A 20757-nucleotide genomic window follows, 5' to 3' on the forward strand; every position below is an offset into this window, starting at 1 on the left:
CCAGGCTGGCCTCGAACTCACAAAGATCCACCTGCCTCTGCCTCCTGAGTACTGGGATTAAAGGCATGTGCTACCACTGCCCAGCAGGAAGCTGCTTCTTTGAGGGACTGCCAGCACCTGCTCCTCTGAAGCTGCCTGGAGAAATCAAGTGAGCCTCAGTACAGGGTTACTGAAATGAGAATGGACATGCTTTTCCTTTTTATTCAAAGGTGTTCTAAGAGGAATTTCACAAGATTGTGTAGCTCATCCTCTTCCTTAGAAACCACATGAAGAGATGCAACTTCTCCAAACAAGCGAGGACTTACAAAATGCAGGACTAGGCCAGATTCTCTTTTCAGCTTCAATGGCAGGATGAAAGGTTGGCCTGTGCCTGTGTTTCCCAAGTCTGTCTGATTTCAATGATATGGAAGTGGGTGTTACAAAGAAGATAAAAACTGTTAAGAATTAAGAATCTTGCTGGGCATCGGTGGCACATGCCTTTAATCCTAGCACTCTGGAGGCAAAGCCAGGTAGAGTTCGAGGCCAGCCTGTCTACAGAGTGAGATCCAGGACAGGCACCAAAACTATACAGAGAAACCCTGTCTCAAAACAAACAAACAAACAAACAAACAAAAACAAACAAACAAAAAAGAATTAAGAATCTTTAGGCTTACATCACCATTACATTTCTATAATGGAAAGAGGGGTAATGAAGAAATACATATTTCTATCTATCTGTCTGTCTATCTATCTATCTATCTATCTATCTATCTATCTATCATCTATCTATTCATATTGAGAGAGGGAGAGGGAGGGAGGGAGGAAGAGAGAGACAGAGACAGAGAGACAGAGGAGAGAGAAGAGAAAAGAGAGAGAGGGGAAGGTAGGCAGAGGCATTCTGTATGACTCCATTGACATAGAAATGTCAAGAATTCTGGGTAAGAAAAAAAATTCTGTGAACTTTAAATTACCCAACTTTTAATGAACTTTTCAGAAACAATTAAATGTTGGAGGTTCCTGTGGTCTAACCACATACTTTCCCTTGGAAACAAGGTCTTCACAATAGAGAGAAACAGGACCAAGGGGAAAATGTATTAATATCAAGATCACCAATAATGCTTCCCAACTTTTTTTGTTTTATCCTCCTCATTTAGATTTCTTTTAAAACATACTTCCACATCTTAACTCAAGGAATAGTCCATAGCCACAGCATTTCAAGGCCTTAGATGATTTGTATGAAAATGCCATGTATGCTCTGTGATATTCATACTTGATAATAATTTTTAGCTTAATTCTCATCCCATGAAACATGAAAAACCTACGGCTTCTGCCTGCTCTCCTGCTGGCATTAGGTAATTCCCTTTGAACTCTGCTGGTCATAACCCCTAGGTTACAAGGGTACATGAGCAAAGAACTTCACCTCTGCATTCCCGGTTAGTTCCAGGTCCTGACTTTTATCTCAAAGCTCAGTCTAACTGGAGGGTGGATGGGGATGGAAAAACTGAACCATCTTGGCAATAGATCCTCATTCTTCTGTGCCTCAGTTGCTATGGCAACCAGGCTATTGCTGTGAACTCTAAGCTAAATTATTTTTACCTGTCTTTCCTGACCACTCATATATATATATATATATCTTCAGATTCCTTTGGCTGACCCAACTTCTAAAGGAAATGACATTTTTTTCTCCTTTTTAAATGTGTGAATATATAAAATCAAACAGGTGGATGCTTTTAAGCAGTTATGTACAAATCCTTTACCAAATGCTGTGGCAGTCATTCAGTGGCTTCCAGGGTTTCTCCCTCATCAAAACGGTACTGAGGTATGATTATTGAGATAAATAAGGTGCTTTTACAAGAATCAAAACCTATTTTGTTAGACTATATGTGATATGATTCATATATAATATATGTACATATACACTCATCTATACTTAGGCATATATATGTATATATACATCTATACATATATATGATTTAGTGAAAGTAGACAAGACTAATTTGTTGTTTTTACATTTTTTCATACTTTTTTAATAACCTTTTTATATATGCTCAATGTATGTGTAATATAGTACATACTTAGAGAAGATAATTGTTAATAAAGTGCTTACTTTTTTTCTAATTCTTACCATTATTTATATTGTAGAATATATTGACTATATGAGAACAAGCTTGAAAACAATCTAGTATCTTCAGTCTCAAAGCTTTGTAGTAACTCAAAGGCAAAAGCAAAGCTTTGCTTTATATAGTTTTGAGGCAGCCACAGCACCTAACACTGGCTCAGAGTTCAGTACTCACAGGTGCTGAACCTATGTTCAGTGTGCTTTATGCTTTCTTGCAAAGTTCAGATATTCTGTTTTCATTTCGATTTGCATCTATACAAGTAGTTTATAAACCTTGTCCAAGATATGGAGAAAATATTGGATGGGAATTTCTGTCTTACTTAGCCAAAGTTGATGATATTCTATAAATAATGGAAAGATTATGGATGCAAAACAAATGTCATATCAATTGGTAGTATTCGGAAGCAATTTTTCTCCTGTGTCGCATTTCAAATTTAATTTGTAATATTTTGATTATTGCTATTTCTGGCAGTTGAAGATGATCTGTTCAGTTCTATTGAAGCTTGCATGATGTTTAAATCAGTTTAGATACAAAATGCAGTTTAGAAAAAAAATGTATTAATCATGTGGCAGAAGTATTGTGAATCTTTTATTTTGTAACTTCAAAAATGAAGAATCATTTGTTAAACTAGTATTGGAAATTAGAAATTCTAATTAAGTACAATTTTAACTTAACAGCATTATTGAAAAATAGTGCTCTATATGAAGTCACTTTTAATATGTAGTTTTGTATGGAAGATTTAAAAAAAATTCTCTCATTGATGAAAGTTTAGTATTTATGTTATTTGAGGGAATATGTCATGCTGTGGATATCGCTCTGTATAAATAAACACTGATTGGCCAGTAGCCAGACAGGAAGTATAGGCGGGACTAACAGAGAGGAGAATTGAGGGAACAGGAAGGCAGAGGGGGAGACTGCTGGAGTCGCCGCCAGGACAAGGGAGATATAAGGTACCAGCAAGCCATGAGTCACATGGCAAAGTATAGATTAATAAAATGGGCTAAATATAAGAGTAAGAGCTAGACAATGATAGGCCTGAGCTAATGGCCGAGCATTTTAAATAATATAAGCGTCTGTATGTTTATTTTATAAGTGGGCTAAGGAACTGCCGGGGCTTGGCGAAACCCGGGGAGAAAACTCCAGCTACAATGTCAAATATGCTAAGAAATTTTGTATGGCTAATCACAAGATGATAATTTTAATAATGGGTAGCAGTATAAAATTAATGCTACTTTTGAATTAAAATTACTCTACTACAAATTATACTAAGTTATAAATAGTTGCTTTGAAGTTAGTGGTTGACAGTGAAGAGATTATGTATTACTGCATTGTACAAATTTCAATAAAAAGTGAAATGCTATCATCTTTGAGCTCTTATTTATGTCAATAATATCACTGTTATTTCACTTTTTTGGTAACTCATAGCACACAAACAAAACCTACATCCTGTGGTTTTTATATAAACCTAGCATAAATAAGTGGACATGAACTTCAACAAGTGATGATGGGAATGAAGCTTCTTTGCCAAGATGTGTTAAAGACTAAGAGAACCCTCTGTTCTGTTCCTGTTTCTGTAGCCTCACTTCTCTGAATACTTAATGTTTTTTCTGAGTCTGACACTCAACCATAAAGACATGTTGCAGGCATAGCCTTTTGCTGTGATGTCTTCTGAGCAGATTCGGCATGCAAATGGGGAAATAGTAGACTCATGGAGTGTAGTTTAGAAACCAAAGCATTCACATGTAGAGTCAGGCGACTTTGGGTGGGAAGGAATGGGTATAATAATATTGCCAAGTAGTTATCATGTAGATTAAACTTGGTCAGCCATAAACAACTTATCACAGAATCTCTTAAACAGTAAACAGTTGATCACTGTCAGCTCTTATTAAATTTATCATATTTCCATTTTTATGCCAATAATATACATACTTACAATGGGTTTTAAACATCATAAATCTACTTTGGCTTAAAATCTACATAGATGATTTAAATATTATATGGAATTCAGTTTTTTGCTTTGAGACAGTTTCTCTTTACAGAGCCCTGGCTATCCTGGAATCACTATGTAGATCATGCTAGCCATGAATTCACATAGATCCACTGATCCTGTAACTTACTATGTAGCCCAGGCTGCCCTGGAACTCACAGAGATCTGCCTGCCTCTGCCTCCCCAGTGCTGGGATTAAAGGCATGCGCCTGGTGAATATACGGACTTTTAAACATTGATGAGTTTCTTTATTGTGGCCTAAGTCAGTTTGTGATTAGTTAAAGCTAATTTCTTGAAGACTTTCCTCAGTAAATCTATAGGAAAAATCTTGCGGACTAAGGTTAAATTTCACCTGTTCTCTAGATGAGCATGCTCTCATTCATTTAGGCAACATCTTGCATCTTATTCTCTGATAATGCTATGTGGATTTCCATTAAACTTGTCAGAAATTCTTCATAAACAATGAACATAATCTGATCAATTTTGAGTTGAAGGGAAATAGAGACTCCTTTTAGTTCCCAAAAATGATGTTACAGCATTTATCACATTTGCTCTTGTCAATGCTATCATTCTATACTGTTATATAGTGTTTCTCCATCTAGTTCCTAGTACACTCTGTTGTCATACTAGGCATTAGTCCCTTATGGATTTCTATTTTATGTTTTAGTATTAAACCATTGATTCCGGGTTTTATGCTTCTGTGTTCTAGAATTTACCAGGCATTTAACATATTTGTATTTTATGTCCACTTCAGTATCAGTGATGCTGTTAATTTGAATGCTTATCTTCATCCTTGTAATGAGCCACTGCTATTTGGTTCCTCAGCAGAGTTTCTTATACTACACTACATGTTCTTGGGTTGTTTTCATCAAAAAACTACACTTTTACTGTAAGAATGATCACAATGCCTACATGGGCTGACCAGTGTCCTTTTCTCTGGGAATCATATGAATGCTCTAAGATAGAAAGTGTTCACCACTCGATCACTACCTGTGGGCACTAGAGGAGCAGGGGATTCTGGGGAACTTGCTTTCCTTAGGCGATGAGTACAGTCAAGAAGAAGAAAGCTTGGTCAAGGGATAGAGTAAGTGGATTCTGCTCTTCACCTTCTCAGCTGTGTCACACATTATGCGAGACATTGGTGATACCACAATACTCTTCAGCCTGTGCTTTCCTCCTTACATGGTGCGCATTCCAGATGCTTATTCTAAAACACAGGGAAATTCTCAAGCTTCATAACTAGCCTAAGAGGCTATTACCTAATTACCATCCCTCAGTCCCAACACAGGTAAGATTTCCTTTCCTAGAACCCTCCTGTATCTTGTCTGCACCTGCAGTATAATTTTTCAAAGTGCCTTGTAATACTTGTGTAATCTGCTTGTCTATTTCCTTCATTTCCCCAAGGTAAAGATACTTCCTCTAAATCTAAATTTCCAGGATGTTACATTTGTATTCTCTCAGTAAGTTCTTGTTGAATGTATAAACAACTGCATGAAAGCATGGATAATTGAGTGACTAACAATAGACTCTCTGCTGCAAAGAAACACATCTAACTGGAGAGAGAAAAGCTACTTGACTAATTCTAATTCAATGTGTATAAGAGACTAGGAGACAAAAATAAGAGCATTTATTGGTTTTTTCAGTTATGCCTCATTCTGGTGATGTCTGCTCTATTGTTGGTATGCTAAAGAATATTTAAATTCACTGTTGAGTTATTTGTGGACAAATCTTGGCTTCTCTGAAGAAAGAACTTTATGCAAATCTATTAGCACTCAAGATTTGACAAGAAAATATGGCTGATTATCCAAAATTTATAATATGGATAATCTTCCGAGACAGACTCTCCAAAGATTAACTGAGGAAATAAAGTTTTATGTCATTACCAAGTTAGTTTTAGTGACTGGGGGACAAAGGAGTTGCATCAAATGAATATGTAAATTTCAAAGACAGCTATGGTTAGAAACTTCCCAAACACCAGGATAGTCTTAGAGTCATAGGATAGTTTCAGAGTACTTTAATGAAATATTAAAATTTATATTGGCAGATTATTTGTTTTGTATTTGATCTTTGCCTTGCTTGCTTTGGCATGTAGACAATAAAGATTTGTTACTAAGTGCCAGTGTGGAACTATTCCCAATCAGGGTCATTCACACTTTGTGTCCTCAATCCAGAGGAATTTCCATTCACTGAAACATTACAAAACATGTTCCTTTATAAGCAGGTTGCCATTCTAACCTCTTAACCCCTTTGAAAAGCCTGTACCTGCTCTTTATTGGGGAAATTTGGAGAGTGAGAGAGGAGTACTCCAAAATTTTTGCAAAGATGAGCCCTTTTATGGGCCTCAGATGCATTGAGCAGTAAGCATTTGGTCTGTTTGGACTGCTATTATATAAACTACTGACAACTGGATAGTATATAAACAATGTAAATATTCAAATTTTATTTTTCCGTTCTGAAGGCTGAGAAATCTAAGATCACATCCCTGGCAGATTTGGTGCCTGATGAAGGCAGCAACCCTTTCTCTGTGTTATGATTGACAGAATGGGGCACAGAAGCTGGTTCGTAGTCTTCAAAATATTTCATGAGGGCTACACAATAATGGCCTAATCAATGCTCAAAAGTCACATTTCTTAATGACACAAGCTGTGTGTGTGTGTGTGTTTATTTATATATTTGTGCTGCTTTCAACCTTAGTAAGAGAACTTTCTCTTTCTTTCCTAAAAAAAAGGACCTTATTTTTATTTTAAATTACATATATAAGTATGAGAAGTGAGGTGGTACATACATATAGTGCAGTGTTCATGGAGGCCAGAAGAAAATCTGGAATTCCCTGTAACTGGAGATACAGATGGTTGTATGTTGCCTGATAAGAGTGCTGGGAATCAAACTTAGGTCCTCTGGAAGAGCACTACATGCTTTTAACTGTTGAGCCATCTCTCTAGCCCTGGAAAGGCTTCTTAACTGCAGTGGGTAGAGGATAATCAAGAGATTATGCTTGTTCAAAGTGCTAAGAACAAGTATTTGAGAGTGCTATATCAAACCCCACTCCAAAGGTTCAGGAGACATTGTGGAAGATTGGACAGAAAGGTTGAAAGACCTGGAGGAAGGGGAGGAATGCTGTGAAATGATGGCCTGTGGATATGATATGGGTCTTGCACAGTTGAATTTACCGATGCTGTGGTAACTGGCACAAGATCAAGATCAGCATGGACTAAAGAGCTATTGGCAGCTGATAGCCATTGGATGAAGAAGAGTCACTTTGTCGATGTGGCCACTGGAAGGTTGCCTATGACCCAGTGGGTTACTTTACACTCATGAGTATGTGGGCAGCATTAAATGGACTCAGTGGGTTACATAAAAATAATAATGATAATAATAGTAATATAAGAGGACATGAACCTCTTATATTACTATAAGGTTCATGCTCTCTTATATTACTATAAGGGAGGGTCCCAGAGGAATTGGAGAGGGGGAGCAGTGATGGGTATAGTCAAGGTGTATACATGCATGGAATTTAATAAATAAATAAAATATTCTTATTTATTATTGAGTGAGTAAACGATATGTATGGGGTGGACAGACAGACATGCCACAGCAACATATGGAGCTCAGAGGACAACTTTATGGAGTTTGTCCTCTCCTTCACTTTATGTGGTTTTTGGAGATCAAATTCGAGTTGTCTTGCTTGCGTGGGAGGATGAACCAGATAACCAAGGCACAATTATTTTTTAATTAAAAAAATATGTGAGATCCACACACATTCAAAACAAAACCCCGACCACAGTGGTATAAAAGATACTGTAATGTTGAAACCAATATTATAACATTATGGAACTAAGTACATGAGCCACGGGGATTTAAAAGATGAGGCATGAGATCTTAAAATAATGTGAAGTATTTGATGGAATCTGTTTTTGATGGCACTTTACCAATTCACCTATTCAAAAGTCTAGCAAAGACTCATCTAGAAGGGAAATTTCCCAGCCTTGTCTTTGTCAGGTTTCTGAGAAGACACAATGGACTCTTGTGCTTTGGTAACTATGTCCTCGCTGACTTCCTATATGGGCATTTCCCCCTTTCCCTTGATAACGCTTTCCTTTGTTTCTTCCCCCTCATCTTCCTGCCTTCCCTTCTTTCCTGTAGCAGACCTTTGTTGATGCCCAGTCTACCTCTGTTCTAGAAGGTTCTGAGGATGTGACTGAAGGGACCCTTAACATATAAAGAGGAGAGTCATAAAAACATGGAGTGAACACATTCCTTGTTATGCACTTAGCACCAGGAGGAACACTTGCCACATATAACTGTCTTCTCTCAAGTCTGAGGGTTTTGTTTGTTTGTTTGTTTGTTTTGCTTTGCTTTACACAGGCTCTCACTTTGTTGCCCTGGCTGGTCTGGAACTCACAGACATCCACCTGCCTCTGTTTACTCTTGCTGCACCACCTCACCTGACCAACTCTGAGAAGTTTTGCCAGCCCTCAACCTTGTCTTATTCTCATACAAGCAATGAAACTTAATTCCATGCCATACAGTTAAAGGCAAGCATTAAGCTCAAGCTTGTTTGATTCTAACCCCTGACTTTAAATATCACACACTGCCTAGTTTGATCAGTTACTCCTGAGATCCAGATGCAGTGTCTGAGTGTTACTTCTTCTCTAATCAGTCTTGCCTTAAAGCACAGTTAGGTCCTCCATAAACTGTGTTCCTGGATTCTTTAATAATAGGCATTTTATTAACAGATCCGTATGCTATGCATATATCTGCATACATCTCCATTACACTAGGATGAAAAAAATTCCTAAAGAAGGTGCCATCTTTAAGCCACACTGGTCTCACTCTTTCCTTGAAACAGTAGACTGGTTAGGTGTGGTAGGACAAGGGTTCTTGTGGCGAACTAACTCACGATACCCTGGATATTCAAGGTATTACTTTGTTTTGTTTGCCTAAGAAGGAATGCTATGGCGGCCTCCAAATTAATTTTTCAACTATCAGAAGTAAAGATATTTTAAATTCTAAAGTTTCATTCTTCTTTTGAAATGAGAAGACCTGGTCAGACATTCCTGCCTGACCACAGTTGGCTGGAACTATGTTTGGGAAGTCCCACACCACAATTCTTGGCCAGTCCTCATCGTGCTCGCTATGCTCCAAACTTCACTCACTCATGCCACTTCCATAGCCACACCCTGAATATTGCCAACGTTGCTTCCATCTCCTAAATCCCTTACTTTCTATATATCTATGTGTTAGTTACTACTTAAGAAGAAATTTTTAAGATATAGAAAGTTGTAATTAAAATTCAAAACTTCCAAGATGATGTCAATACAATATGAATAATAATAGAATATTTATTTAACTCTATTATATTGATTTTACTTATACTAGTTAAGAAGAGGAAAAGACCAATAGTAGTGTGCCTTATTACCATGCAAATGTGAAAGTACATTCTAGGGATGCTACCACAAATGACACACATATTTTATCAACTCCAACAAATATAGGTTGGTCACTTCTAACCATAAGAGATGCCTAGTGCTGTCATACACATCTCATCTTTTATGAGGGGTTTTGTGCAAATAGCAATACAGCACTACCTGTGGTAATTACAGTTCAGAAAAATAGTCTTTGTTAATTCAAATTTTCCAGTGCTTAGAATAGGGGTTGGGGTCAAATTTACCTTTTTTATTGTGGGCTGTTATTACAAAGTCCATATGCTAGCTAAATTGTTTGTAGAAGAATTGCTTCCTGGACAAATTTTAGAGCCATGGATCCCTAGCATAGTAAATGCACTGTAAGCAAAAGCTAGGGACTGCTTAGGTGGTTATTTTGACATAATAAATACAAATCATCTTTTTTTTTTTTTTTTTTTTTTGGTTTTTCGAGACAGGGTTTCTCTGTGTAGCTTTGCGCCTTTCCTGGAACTCACTTGGTAGTCCAGGCTGGCCTCGAACTCACAGAGATCCGCCTGGCTCTGCCTCCCGAGTGCTGGGATTAAAGGCGTGCGCCACCACTGCCGGCTAAATCATCTTTATCTATTCTTTGAGGCAAGACTTTGGGGCAATGCCTCTTTATCGGAATTCAGGTTGCAATATTTATTTAAAAAATGATGAAATATTATTACTGTGAGATTCATTGTTTCATTCTAATATTTTATCATCTCAAGCAGCTCTCCTTTCTATCAGCTTGCATATGGCTCAATTTAGTAGAATAAGTGCAAAAGGAGAGGTCACATTTAGGAGTAAATCTCAATTAGACCTCTAAAGTTCCAGTATACACATCCGTTCCATTTCTTTAAAAATGCTTTATAATGTCAGGGTTGGCAGGACGTCAATAAATGTCCAAGAGTGACAAAGAGCTGCATAATTACCTCTGAGCAATAAACAATATCAAGTTAGTTCAGTTTTGCCCAGTCTAGTCACTGACAAAAATCACTGTAGCCAGCTTTGTTAATGTTTCCTTAGGAGTTTTTAAGTATCTCAACGTATTGAGATAAATGTCTTCCCACTATTCATCAGAGAGAAAATATTCGTTATGGTCCAGCAAATAGTCCCATAGCAGTTGCAATGTAGTGTAAAGTAGTGCCCTACCTGGGTCACTTTCTCCGTCACGTTGTGTGTTCGTTCTTTGACCTTGGGTGCAATAATAGTTTTATCTGAAGAAGGAGGGGATGTATTCTTTTTCTCAGTTTTGACATCTGAAAAGTTCAGAGTGAGCTGAGGAATCTTGTTGATGGTGCTGTACTTGTTGAGGTTTGAATCCGATGTGGACCCCAGCAGACTGGACTTGATATGATTAAAAGGCCCTAGAAAAATTGGAGAGCATTTGTAAGAATAGTATCAGAAGAAATAGAAAAAAAAAATTAAAAGAAAGATGGTCTAGAATGCCTGGCTAATGATCCATGACTGGTGTGACTCCCATGACTAAGTGTAGTTAGGTTATATGTGAACGCCTTTTTCCACAAAGAAGGAGACGTGAGACTCAAAAGGGAAATTGTGGTACTAGAAGTGTAAATGTCAGCTGCTGCTGTGGACTGGCTGCTTTTATTAAAGGCTGGAAAAAAAGAGAAGCAAAGTAAAACAAACAAACGAAAGACTTTTCATGTTCTGCTCCTGGCTGGATTCTACCGTTTTTGTTTCCTATTCTGGGGGTGACATAGAGAAGGAAGCCTGACCAAGTTAAAAATCATACCGGTCTTGAAATTTATGAATGTTTCACTTACACAGCCCTGGCTTAAGTTACTATCTTTCACATGTCACTAAGAAGTGACAAGGCATTTGTTTTCTTCAGGATTTCTACTACATCTATATTAGATGATCCATGGAGTTTCTACAAGATTCCTGCCTACAGGAAGTCGAAAACAACCAAATGTCTCGTGTGTGTGTGTGTGTGTGTGTGTGTGTGTGTGTGTGTGTGTGTGTGTTTGTGTGCATACACACTCATATCATATTTTCTCACTCTATTGAAATCTTCAGGATTCTTTTTGGGATCTTGAAATATTTCTTTTCATTTTATTTTTCAGTTACATTAAAAAAGAAAAAAGAAAAATCCTGTAAGCAACTACACAAGGATGCTGCCATGGAAAACACAACTTAAGGTAGACATAACCCTAGTCAGGAAACAGAGCATGTCTGGGTTGGAAGCTCCCAAGCACCTTCCACATTCTGTTCTTAGAAACACAACTGGGAAGAGGCCAAGCACCCCTGGTTCCCTTGTTGAAGAGCCCAAGCAATGCCATCTTCGTTAGGGATAATCTATTATCTGCTATTTATGGTGTCAAGAAATGGTCTGGAGTTTTTACGTGCTGGATTAATTGCTTACTCCATGTGGCATGGTAGCTCTTAAAACTCAGCATCATGAAGAACGGTTTAAAATTCCCGAGCGCATGAATGTTACTCAGTATGTCTTTCACTGAGAGAGTGAGGGTGGGTGGGGAAGACTGCCTTTCAGGTCCTTCTCCCATGTTGTTAGCCGAACTTGCTCTACTACCACCCTTCTCTGGTGCCTCCCATTAGCGCTCCAGCCCTGGTGCCTGAAGGCTTTAAAAAAATTTAAAAAGTATAAGAAAAAAATATTTCAGATGGTGTTTTCCTGTTTTGTCTATTCTTTGCCTCAATTTTCGGTATATTTATTAAAATCTGTAGCACATTTAGGACTTCGGGCTTCTTAGACACTGCTGATGTCCTCCTCACGGAAATGCTGTATTTTCTTTCCCTGGATAATTTATCTGCACCTACGGATATGACTAAGAGACCTAGGGTAACAAAACCGTTTTGTCCACCCTTTGAATTTATGTCCAGATCACCCTTCTTTATGTTGTATTTTTGTAGGAAATTGTCTACACAGCTACTCTAGGATGTTGATAGGCAGGCAACATACGTTAGTGTAGTTTTATTGCCCTTGTGGCTATTTCTGGTCAGTCCATAGAATTAGCTATAGTTATGGACGGAGAGCCTGAAATATTGCCCCCAAGGGACATTTGTCAGGGTGCCTTTTGATTGTCATAATGATAGAGGACTTTGAGTACCACAGTTCTTATTCCCACCTTGACAACCTGTTGCATGTGTTTCAAGGGACATTCACATAGTTACAGTGCTTGGAATGGTCTGAATCTCTAATGTATTCCCAATAAAGCAGCACAATATAATTCATAGGGTTGCAGTGATATTAAATTTCTAGAACTACACCTATCATGAACATGGAAGATCATACACTGCTTTAATGTCCTCACATAATTATGTTAGAAGTATGGCACTGGTTTGCAAAATCATGTTATCTAGAATTGCAATCTTTGTAGCATTTGCATGGTCAACACAGAATCTTAGAGTTCTGATGACAGTTTGCTTCTAAACCTGACACATGCATATACATAAAATAAGAGATTTGAGTCTTCTTTGAGAACTAGAAGCAAAATTAAATTTCCTGGTAACTACCAGAATTACACTAAAGTTCTGAACAAAGTGCCTTTTAAAATATTTTACATCATTATCCCTTTCTAAATGTCAAATTGCATGTGCCCTCACAAACGAAAACCCACACTTTAAATGCTAAACATCTGGTGTGGTTTTCAGTGTCAGTATGTAACACTCTAGAGACCTTCCACAACTTCTTTTTAGTGCTTCCATGGATATTTCTGCCTATTATTACTCATCATTTTATTTATTTATTTATTTTAAATTTTAATTATTCGTGTGTGTGTGTGTGTGTGTGTGTGTGTGTGTGTGTGTGTGTGTGCATGCTATGATTACTGGGGATCACACGTAAAGGCCATAGGACAACTTTTTAGTTTTCTTCTTCTAGTTTTCTTCTTTTAATGTGAGGGGATCAAACTCTGATCAGCACTCTTAAGAAGTAAGGGCTTTTACCTGAGAATTTATTTTGCCAGCACCACTCATCCTTAACAAAGTAAGACAGTTTTCAACATGAAGATGAAAATACACCTTAACATTTAGTAATGTGTCTATCTTCTGTATAAGTCATTGTTATTACATTTTATCATATAGAGAAATATTTTGAAAAAATGCTTAAAAGGAAGGACAGCTCACTTGTGACAATATCACACTCCCTAATTTCCCTTTCATGTTTTCTTAGTTTATTATTATTTTGAGTACTTAACACATTTAGAAATTTGTTAAAATCCAATTTTTTTAATCACTGAATATGACTGTTTTCCCATTTTACTATTTTTATATGGGGTGTTCAATCATGTCCTTAATTTCTTGAAAGTCAACTTTTTCCTACTATGATTATTGAATTACGTCCTCAGTATATTTATATTCAAACACTAACATAGTAATATACATATTATATGATCATAAACTGCTTTGCCTTTGTGAATCTTTATATTAGAGTTAGAGAATCATGCTATTATTTTAGAAATGGTTAACTATCTCTGAATTCCATTTTAGGAAAGTCAAGTGAGTAAAACAAAACACTTGCTGAGAAGAGGATTATTAGAGCTAGGGCTGAGAAACTCTTGGATAAAATATCTTACTCAGATGCACCTCTGAATTTACATACTCCTTAGAGTCCTTAGTTTAGCTTCTCTTATTTAATATAGAAAAACATCTTCAAAATTGTCATTTCATTCTATTTGTTTTGGACTTTTAGCCTAAAAGAGTTAATGAAAACTTTCTTTTGAATGAATATATTTAGTGAATTCAGCATAACAGTATATTTAAAATGATTTATGTACCCTCACTCAGATAAGGCATCCCAAGCTTATTTTCTCACGTATAACAAAGAACAATATTCTTCTTTCTCTTGCTCTGAATCAAATATTTACACCAGAAGTCTTTTAGATTCTGCAAACTATAGTTTTCACAGATTTCTCTGAAGTCTATATAAATTCCAATGGAATAAATTCCCAATGCTTTAAGGCAGGGATTAATAATATTCTTTTTCACCATTTCTAAACTAAGCCAACAGAACACGAGGCCCAAAAGGTATGAGTCAAAGACCAGAAATCAAAGTACAAGGTTTCCTACCTCCTAGGTCTACATTCAGAGAGGCCTTGGCTGAGGACTTAGAGTTGGTAGGCAGCCTCCCTGACAATGATCATGAACAGATGGGATTGGGGATTCTAATGAAAGAAAGGAGAGTAGCCTGAAAAACAAAGTAAATGAATTTAAAGAGAAAGAGCAGGCAGAAATAAAGGGACAGGATAGATTCAGTTGAAGGGAATATGAGACTCAAAAGTGTACCAGGAGACTGATGTTCTCTGAGGGACAGTTGCAAGAGGGATAGCAATGTGAATATGCCAGCATGTGTGATTAGAAAATGGAAAGCGAGTGACCAGGTAGACTACAGCAACAGTTGGGTGAATTTTAATACTAGTGCCGGATGAAATTATAAAATAAGCTACTTTTTCCAACGATGCATAGAGATTCAGCAATAACTAAGAAGAATTTTAGATTTTAAAATACTTAAAATATACATGATGAGACTATTTAAATTTATCAGGAGTAAGAAAATGCTTATTGATTATTATTGTTGTTGTTGTTGTTGGTGTACATGTATATGGTTTGAATATACGGGCACAAATGCATATGGACATCATAGGACAATTTCATGGAATTGTTTCTCTCTTTATGTGGTTTATCATGTTTTTTTGGAATCAAACTCAGGTTGTCAGGCTTGCATTTTCTTGCAGCAAGGGCCTTTACTTTGCTATCTTGTTGGACATGTACAGTATTTCTTAGGACGTTGAGTTTATTTTGTTAAATGTAATGAAGCACATTACTAATGCATATTAACATTAGTAAAAATGCCAATGTAGCATTAGCAATGAAGCTTTGCCAAAGAACCCTGTGAATAAGCACCAGCCAAAAAGTGTAGCACTCAGAAAAAGACATAAAGAAACACTCATCAAGTTATTTGGATTCAATATCTACAAATTCTGTTCCACTGCGTGACATATAGTTTGCCAGACAAATTGTCACCACTAAGAATCAATCTGCAAATCCTGTAAGATCATAGGCATCTGGGAAAAGGTCAATACAACTTACGAGAAAGAAGCTCTGTCAGATCTCTCTCTCTCTGTCTCTGTCTCTCTCTGTCTCTGTCTCTCTGTCTCTCTGTCTCTCTGTCTCTCTCTCTCTCTCTCTCTCTCTCTGTACCTGTTAGGTTTCCTGGCTACAGTGGAGGTGATTGCTCTTAGCAATCTTGAGAGCATTTTAGTTTCTGACTCAGGATAGTATCATGTATGTCATGTACTAGTTGGAAACTGGTAAACATGGAATAGAAATCTGGGGTCTTAGGAAACAATATAGGGGCCCGATTTCTTTCAAGGACTTATTTAACAGGATGAGAGGAGTAAATGTCGTATCTTTTTCTTAGAATGCGGAACACGTGAACAAACCCCTAGGTGTGAGGTGGTTTACGCGTGACGAAAGTAACACTGGAAATCCTCCTCATGCTCTAGAGATATTGCCTCACATTGTATTATCTACACCCATTCTGCCATTTGTTAGAAGTAGCTTTCCTCCTCCTCAGACGGGGGTTACAGTTTCTAAAAATAACCCTTAGCTGTTGTTTAAAGTGTCAGAGTGCTAAAGAAACTTATTGAAGGGAAACAGAATCGACCTGAAGAAAAAGCTTGGGTGGAAAATATTTTGGAAGAAAAGGCAGAGTGCTAGTTTGCTGTTTTCTGAGGTGAGATTTTATGCTTAAGAGTTCTTGAAGCCAGAGAATGTATCTCTGTCCACTGGGGACAGATGGGAGGAGGGAGGATTTAAGCTAGTGCTGGTTCTCTGTGAACGGGGTTCTAAAACAGACTTCCCAAGATAGGTAACGTATGGCCTTTTCTGAAAATAAAGATGTCTGTACTCCCTGTGCAAAGGAATTGGGCAGCACCTGAGCTTTAAGGGGATCACGCAGACAATCCTGCAATTCTTTGTCTCATTATGAGTTTATTTATGCTGTTTTGTAGGAAAATATGATTTTTGGTCAAAGTGGGTGATCCTCAATTGTAACGATACATTTTGTGTTCAAAGCAGTGTAGAAATGTATTTTTCTTTTATTTAATATTTTATTTATTATGGCTTAGAGTCAGTATTTATTTATGTTTCAAGGACATGACGCATTATCCTGTATCTATTTGTAGTTTTATGAAAATGGCAAGTGTAAAAGTGATGTGCATCTGAACTATATGCACACACACAAAAACAGAAGCAAAACAAAAGCTTCAATCAGGCAATTGGGATTTCTGTTATAAAACAGAGGAAATAAGGATAAAGGTTGGCTTAATGGAATAGTTAATGACATTAAAATAAAATGGCTTTGTTTTTTACAAATAGATGAACTGGTGGTAGGTTTCTTTCTCTCTTCCTCCCTCCCTTTCTTCTTTTCTCTCCCCCTTTCTTTCTTTGGGTGCTAGAGATCTGGTCAGAGTTCACACACACAAGTGGTCTACCCCTGAGTTATATCTTCATTACCAGACTACTAGTTTAGGAGACAAACTGGCCTAATTTCTACATACTTCAAACAAACTAGATTCATTTCTCACGTTAGTTTACAAAAAAAAATTACTGGAAAAATAAATGTGTATTCATGTATTCATTTTAAGCTTTAGTATTTCCAAGGACCAAGCAGGCAGCAGATCTTTATGTTCCCTTTGAGGATTGTTTCTGAATTGTCAACTAAAACTACCACGCACAACTAGAATTAGTTTGCTCCTTTTTAAAAGTCGTAATGGACAGACCAAGGACAGAATAACCATGTAGATTAAACCCCATCCCAGTAATGGAGGTCTCCTGCACAGACCTTTCTTGAAGTGCTTACAAAATGATAGGAAAGGCAAAGGAAAAATTTCATGATCTCGTTTATTTCCACATTGTCCTGGGATTCTGATCACATAACATCTACAGTCTCTAGCACTGCTCATTCATCAGCAACAGCAGTTCATAATTAATTAGGGAGGCAATTAAGAAGTCAATACACAAAACTGCACAGTGGTCAGAGTACCAGTGACATAAAGAAGAGGCCGAGACAGCAAGTTCTGAGTCATGATGGTTACTGGTGGAGACATGTCCATGCAACAAACATGCACGAAATGGATCACTGCCACCATTTACCCACCCACAGCAGCATGCATGGCCAAAGGTCCAGCCGAAAGTTTGATCTTTGCATCTACTGTGAAAGCCAAAACAGAATGGGATTTCAAATTTTAGCCAAATCCAAATTTATCCAGAATATCGCCCAGTTAAATAGTGCCCTGTGGTAACTGTAAACCATGCCAGTGATTAGAATAATATAGAATGCAATTTAAAATGGTTGAAATATAATAGAGGAAAAAATAGAAAATGACTCTCATGCAAGCACAATATACTACTACAGTAAGCTTAAAACCATACCCCCTGCCATCCAGGAACGTGAAACTAGTTTTAAGGAAACAAAAGAGGAACAAGTGAAGTGATGCTGTCATAGAGCTCTTTGATCATTTTATTTAACCTTGTACTCAAGAAAAAAAAACAAAGTCCCTGAAACAGCTTATGCGCTTCTTTTTACAACTGGATTATATTCGTCTTGATACGTGTTTCTTTCCAGATATTTATGGTGTTCACCGTCAATCTTACATCCTTTTGTTCAGGATAAAAAGGTGTTCATCATCGCTTTGATGGCACAGCAGACAAAGTAATCATGTCTCCAGCAAAACCAAGCCATGATGTCTCCACCAGGCACCTGGACTAGCTGAGGGCAGCATGGAGATGTGGCATCAACAGGGCAATACAGCAGGCAGTTAACATGCCAAGTAAAGGGCACTTTAAGCATCAGATGGCGAATTTGAGTTTATACTTTACCTTTGACATTGCGACCATTGTCTGTTTTGAGCGTATAAGGATAAAAGAGAGAGAAATATAAAAAAAGAAGACTAAAATTAAGTTAAGCACACCAAACTAGCTTAGTAGAAGTAATCAGAGAAACCAGGATGTAAATACAGAAAATGTAATTTTGATTGCGGTTAATATTATAAATCATTAACAAGGCAAAATGCACAAACTGAAGTATCAGCCATAATAAATGTAAATAAGTGAAATACTCACATCACTTAACTTAAACAAATTGTAAGTAACAGATTTTATAATTACAGCATTTTGGGGAAAGATCTGCACGGTTGCTGGCAATTGTGGTAATTTACAACCTTGTCAAAAGCCAATTTTGATGTCTCCTCAACTGCAGCTTGTAACAAATCAAAGAAAACCACACAACATTTTGCATGTCAAATTACTTTTTCCATGTTCCTAAACCTTAGTATATTAATATGTGAAAAGTTTGTAAGACAATGGATTACTAAACATTTGGATTGTTTAGAACTTCATTAGCTCTCCCTTTACCCTCAACTGTTCTTTACCATTTGCCTTAAAAATACCAAGCAGTGTTTAATGAGCCATTCTTAGGCAAAAATAATTGCAATATATCAGTGAACACTTTATTTTATAAAAAGATTTTGCAATTTTGCTATACAGCATAAAACCTAGAATATTTATAAATTTGTTTGTATTAAAGCAGCCTGTTTTCAAATCTTGGCATAGAGTGCTTCCAAATTTATTTTGAGTAGAAATCTAAATGTTTCCTATGTGGTACTAAAAATATGTATTAATATGTATTACCAGCTTTGAAATACACAAGCTTAAAATAAATGAAGTCATAACAAACCCTTCAAATATATGCAAGTTTTGAGAAATGTATACATTTGTTACCATCTATGTTATCACTATGCATATTCAAAATCTTGGGATAGAGCATAATTGTTTCTAAGCTTATATTGAAAGTAATTTTCTTTTCTTTTTTTTTTTTTTTGTTTTTTGTTTTTTGTTTTTTGAGACAGGGTTTCTCTGTGTAGCTTTGCGCCTTTCCTGGAACTCACTTGGTAGTCCAGGCTGGCCTCGAACTCACAGAGATCCGCCTGGCTCTGCCTCCCGAGTGCTGGGATTAAAGGCGTGCGCCACCACCGCCCGGCTAATTTTCGATACTGTGGTTTATGTAATTGTTAGAGGAGACATTGCTTTGGACAACAATATGTGCATAAAATGTGACTTGCAGTGGCAACTTTCTCCTCTCTATTAACAAATCATTTTTTAAAAAGGACCACTGGACAAGTTTGTGTTTACATAGAAATAATTTCACCCTCAGAGTAGTCTACAGTCATTAGCAAAGTAGTAACTGCTTTGCAGGTAGTGAGAAAAAACTATAAATGGGGCTGGAGCTTAGCTTGGGAGCAGAGCACTTGATTAGTATTTATGTGGCCCTGGGTTTGATCCTCCACACTGCTGAAAACCACTAACATAATGCTCGCTATAACACACACACACACACACACACACACACACACACACACACACACACACACTAAACCCAAATCCTATGAAGATAATTGGTAACAAAGCATAGAGTTAGTGAGGCTTTGACACTGAAGAAGAATGAGAAGATGGAAGGTGGAAAGGAGCTGACAGGTTTTCGTTATTTCTTCTATGCCCATCAGCAGTTTTATTTAATTAATTGATTTATTTTTGGCTGAAATTGTTCTGAAGTTAAAGGACAAAATACCCTACACATTTATTAGTCTGGAGTCACATATCGACTGAATAATAGACATAAATGAGAAGACCATGTAAAATATCATCTAGTAATATGTTTATAAAATATTTACAGTACTCTAAAGATTGAGTACTTCAAGAGCACAGTACTGTTTTGGAATGAGAAGATCTTAACTCTAACTCTGGTGGATTTAGGATTTTATATCTTAATCATTTTCAAGGGCTCATAAAACTAAAATCAACTGTGAGGGTTTCCATCTATTTTTATTTATGCTCACTTTCTCAAATACATAGAATTATATGGCCCCAGGAATGGTAGTTCCTTTAAAGCCCATCAGTGATTTTTAGGTAAGATCATTTCACGGTTGAATGCCCTGTGAGATTATCAGTTTGCAGCATAGTGACTGTGGTATTGGTAAGAGAATGAAACTGCTGGGAAGTGTCTAGTCCCAAGAGAGGAGGAAAGCTGAGAATGATCTTATCACCAAGCATCTATACACAGATCCTGTACTGAGAAATCGAAAAAAAATATCGTCACCCTTTCCTATAATTGTATTAGTAACTGTGTACTGTGTGGAGGTCACCTGAGCAGAAAATAACAAACACAAATTATAAAACTTGATAAACAATACTGAGAAGTTCC

At 37.0% G+C, this 20757-nt stretch overlaps 1 protein-coding gene across 4 annotated transcripts in view; it reads right to left on the reverse strand.

Moving 5' to 3' along the window:
- The window catches only part of Kcnh7 (potassium voltage-gated channel subfamily H member 7), a 463447-nt gene that overhangs the window by 119179 nt on the left and 323511 nt on the right, over positions 1 to 20757 (reverse strand). For 2 of the 4 annotated variants that reach the window (XM_052723438.1, XM_052723437.1), the window contains exons 5-7: positions 18378 to 18398; positions 17931 to 17954; positions 10668 to 10882 (exon numbers count right to left, since the gene is read on the reverse strand). In XM_052723438.1, coding sequence (XP_052579398.1) covers positions 10668 to 10882; positions 17931 to 17954; positions 18378 to 18398 — 260 coding nt within the window. The remainder of the gene's footprint in view (positions 1 to 10667; positions 10883 to 17930; positions 17955 to 18377; positions 18399 to 20757) is intronic. The other 2 variants (XM_052723439.1, XM_052723440.1) reach the window with 2 other exon arrangements.

The sequence above is a fragment of the Peromyscus californicus genome, unplaced genomic scaffold (assembly GCF_007827085.1).
Source record: "Peromyscus californicus insignis strain IS unplaced genomic scaffold, ASM782708v3 Scaffold_7__1_contigs__length_154581171, whole genome shotgun sequence".
Taxonomy (NCBI): Eukaryota; Metazoa; Chordata; class Mammalia; order Rodentia; family Cricetidae; genus Peromyscus; species Peromyscus californicus.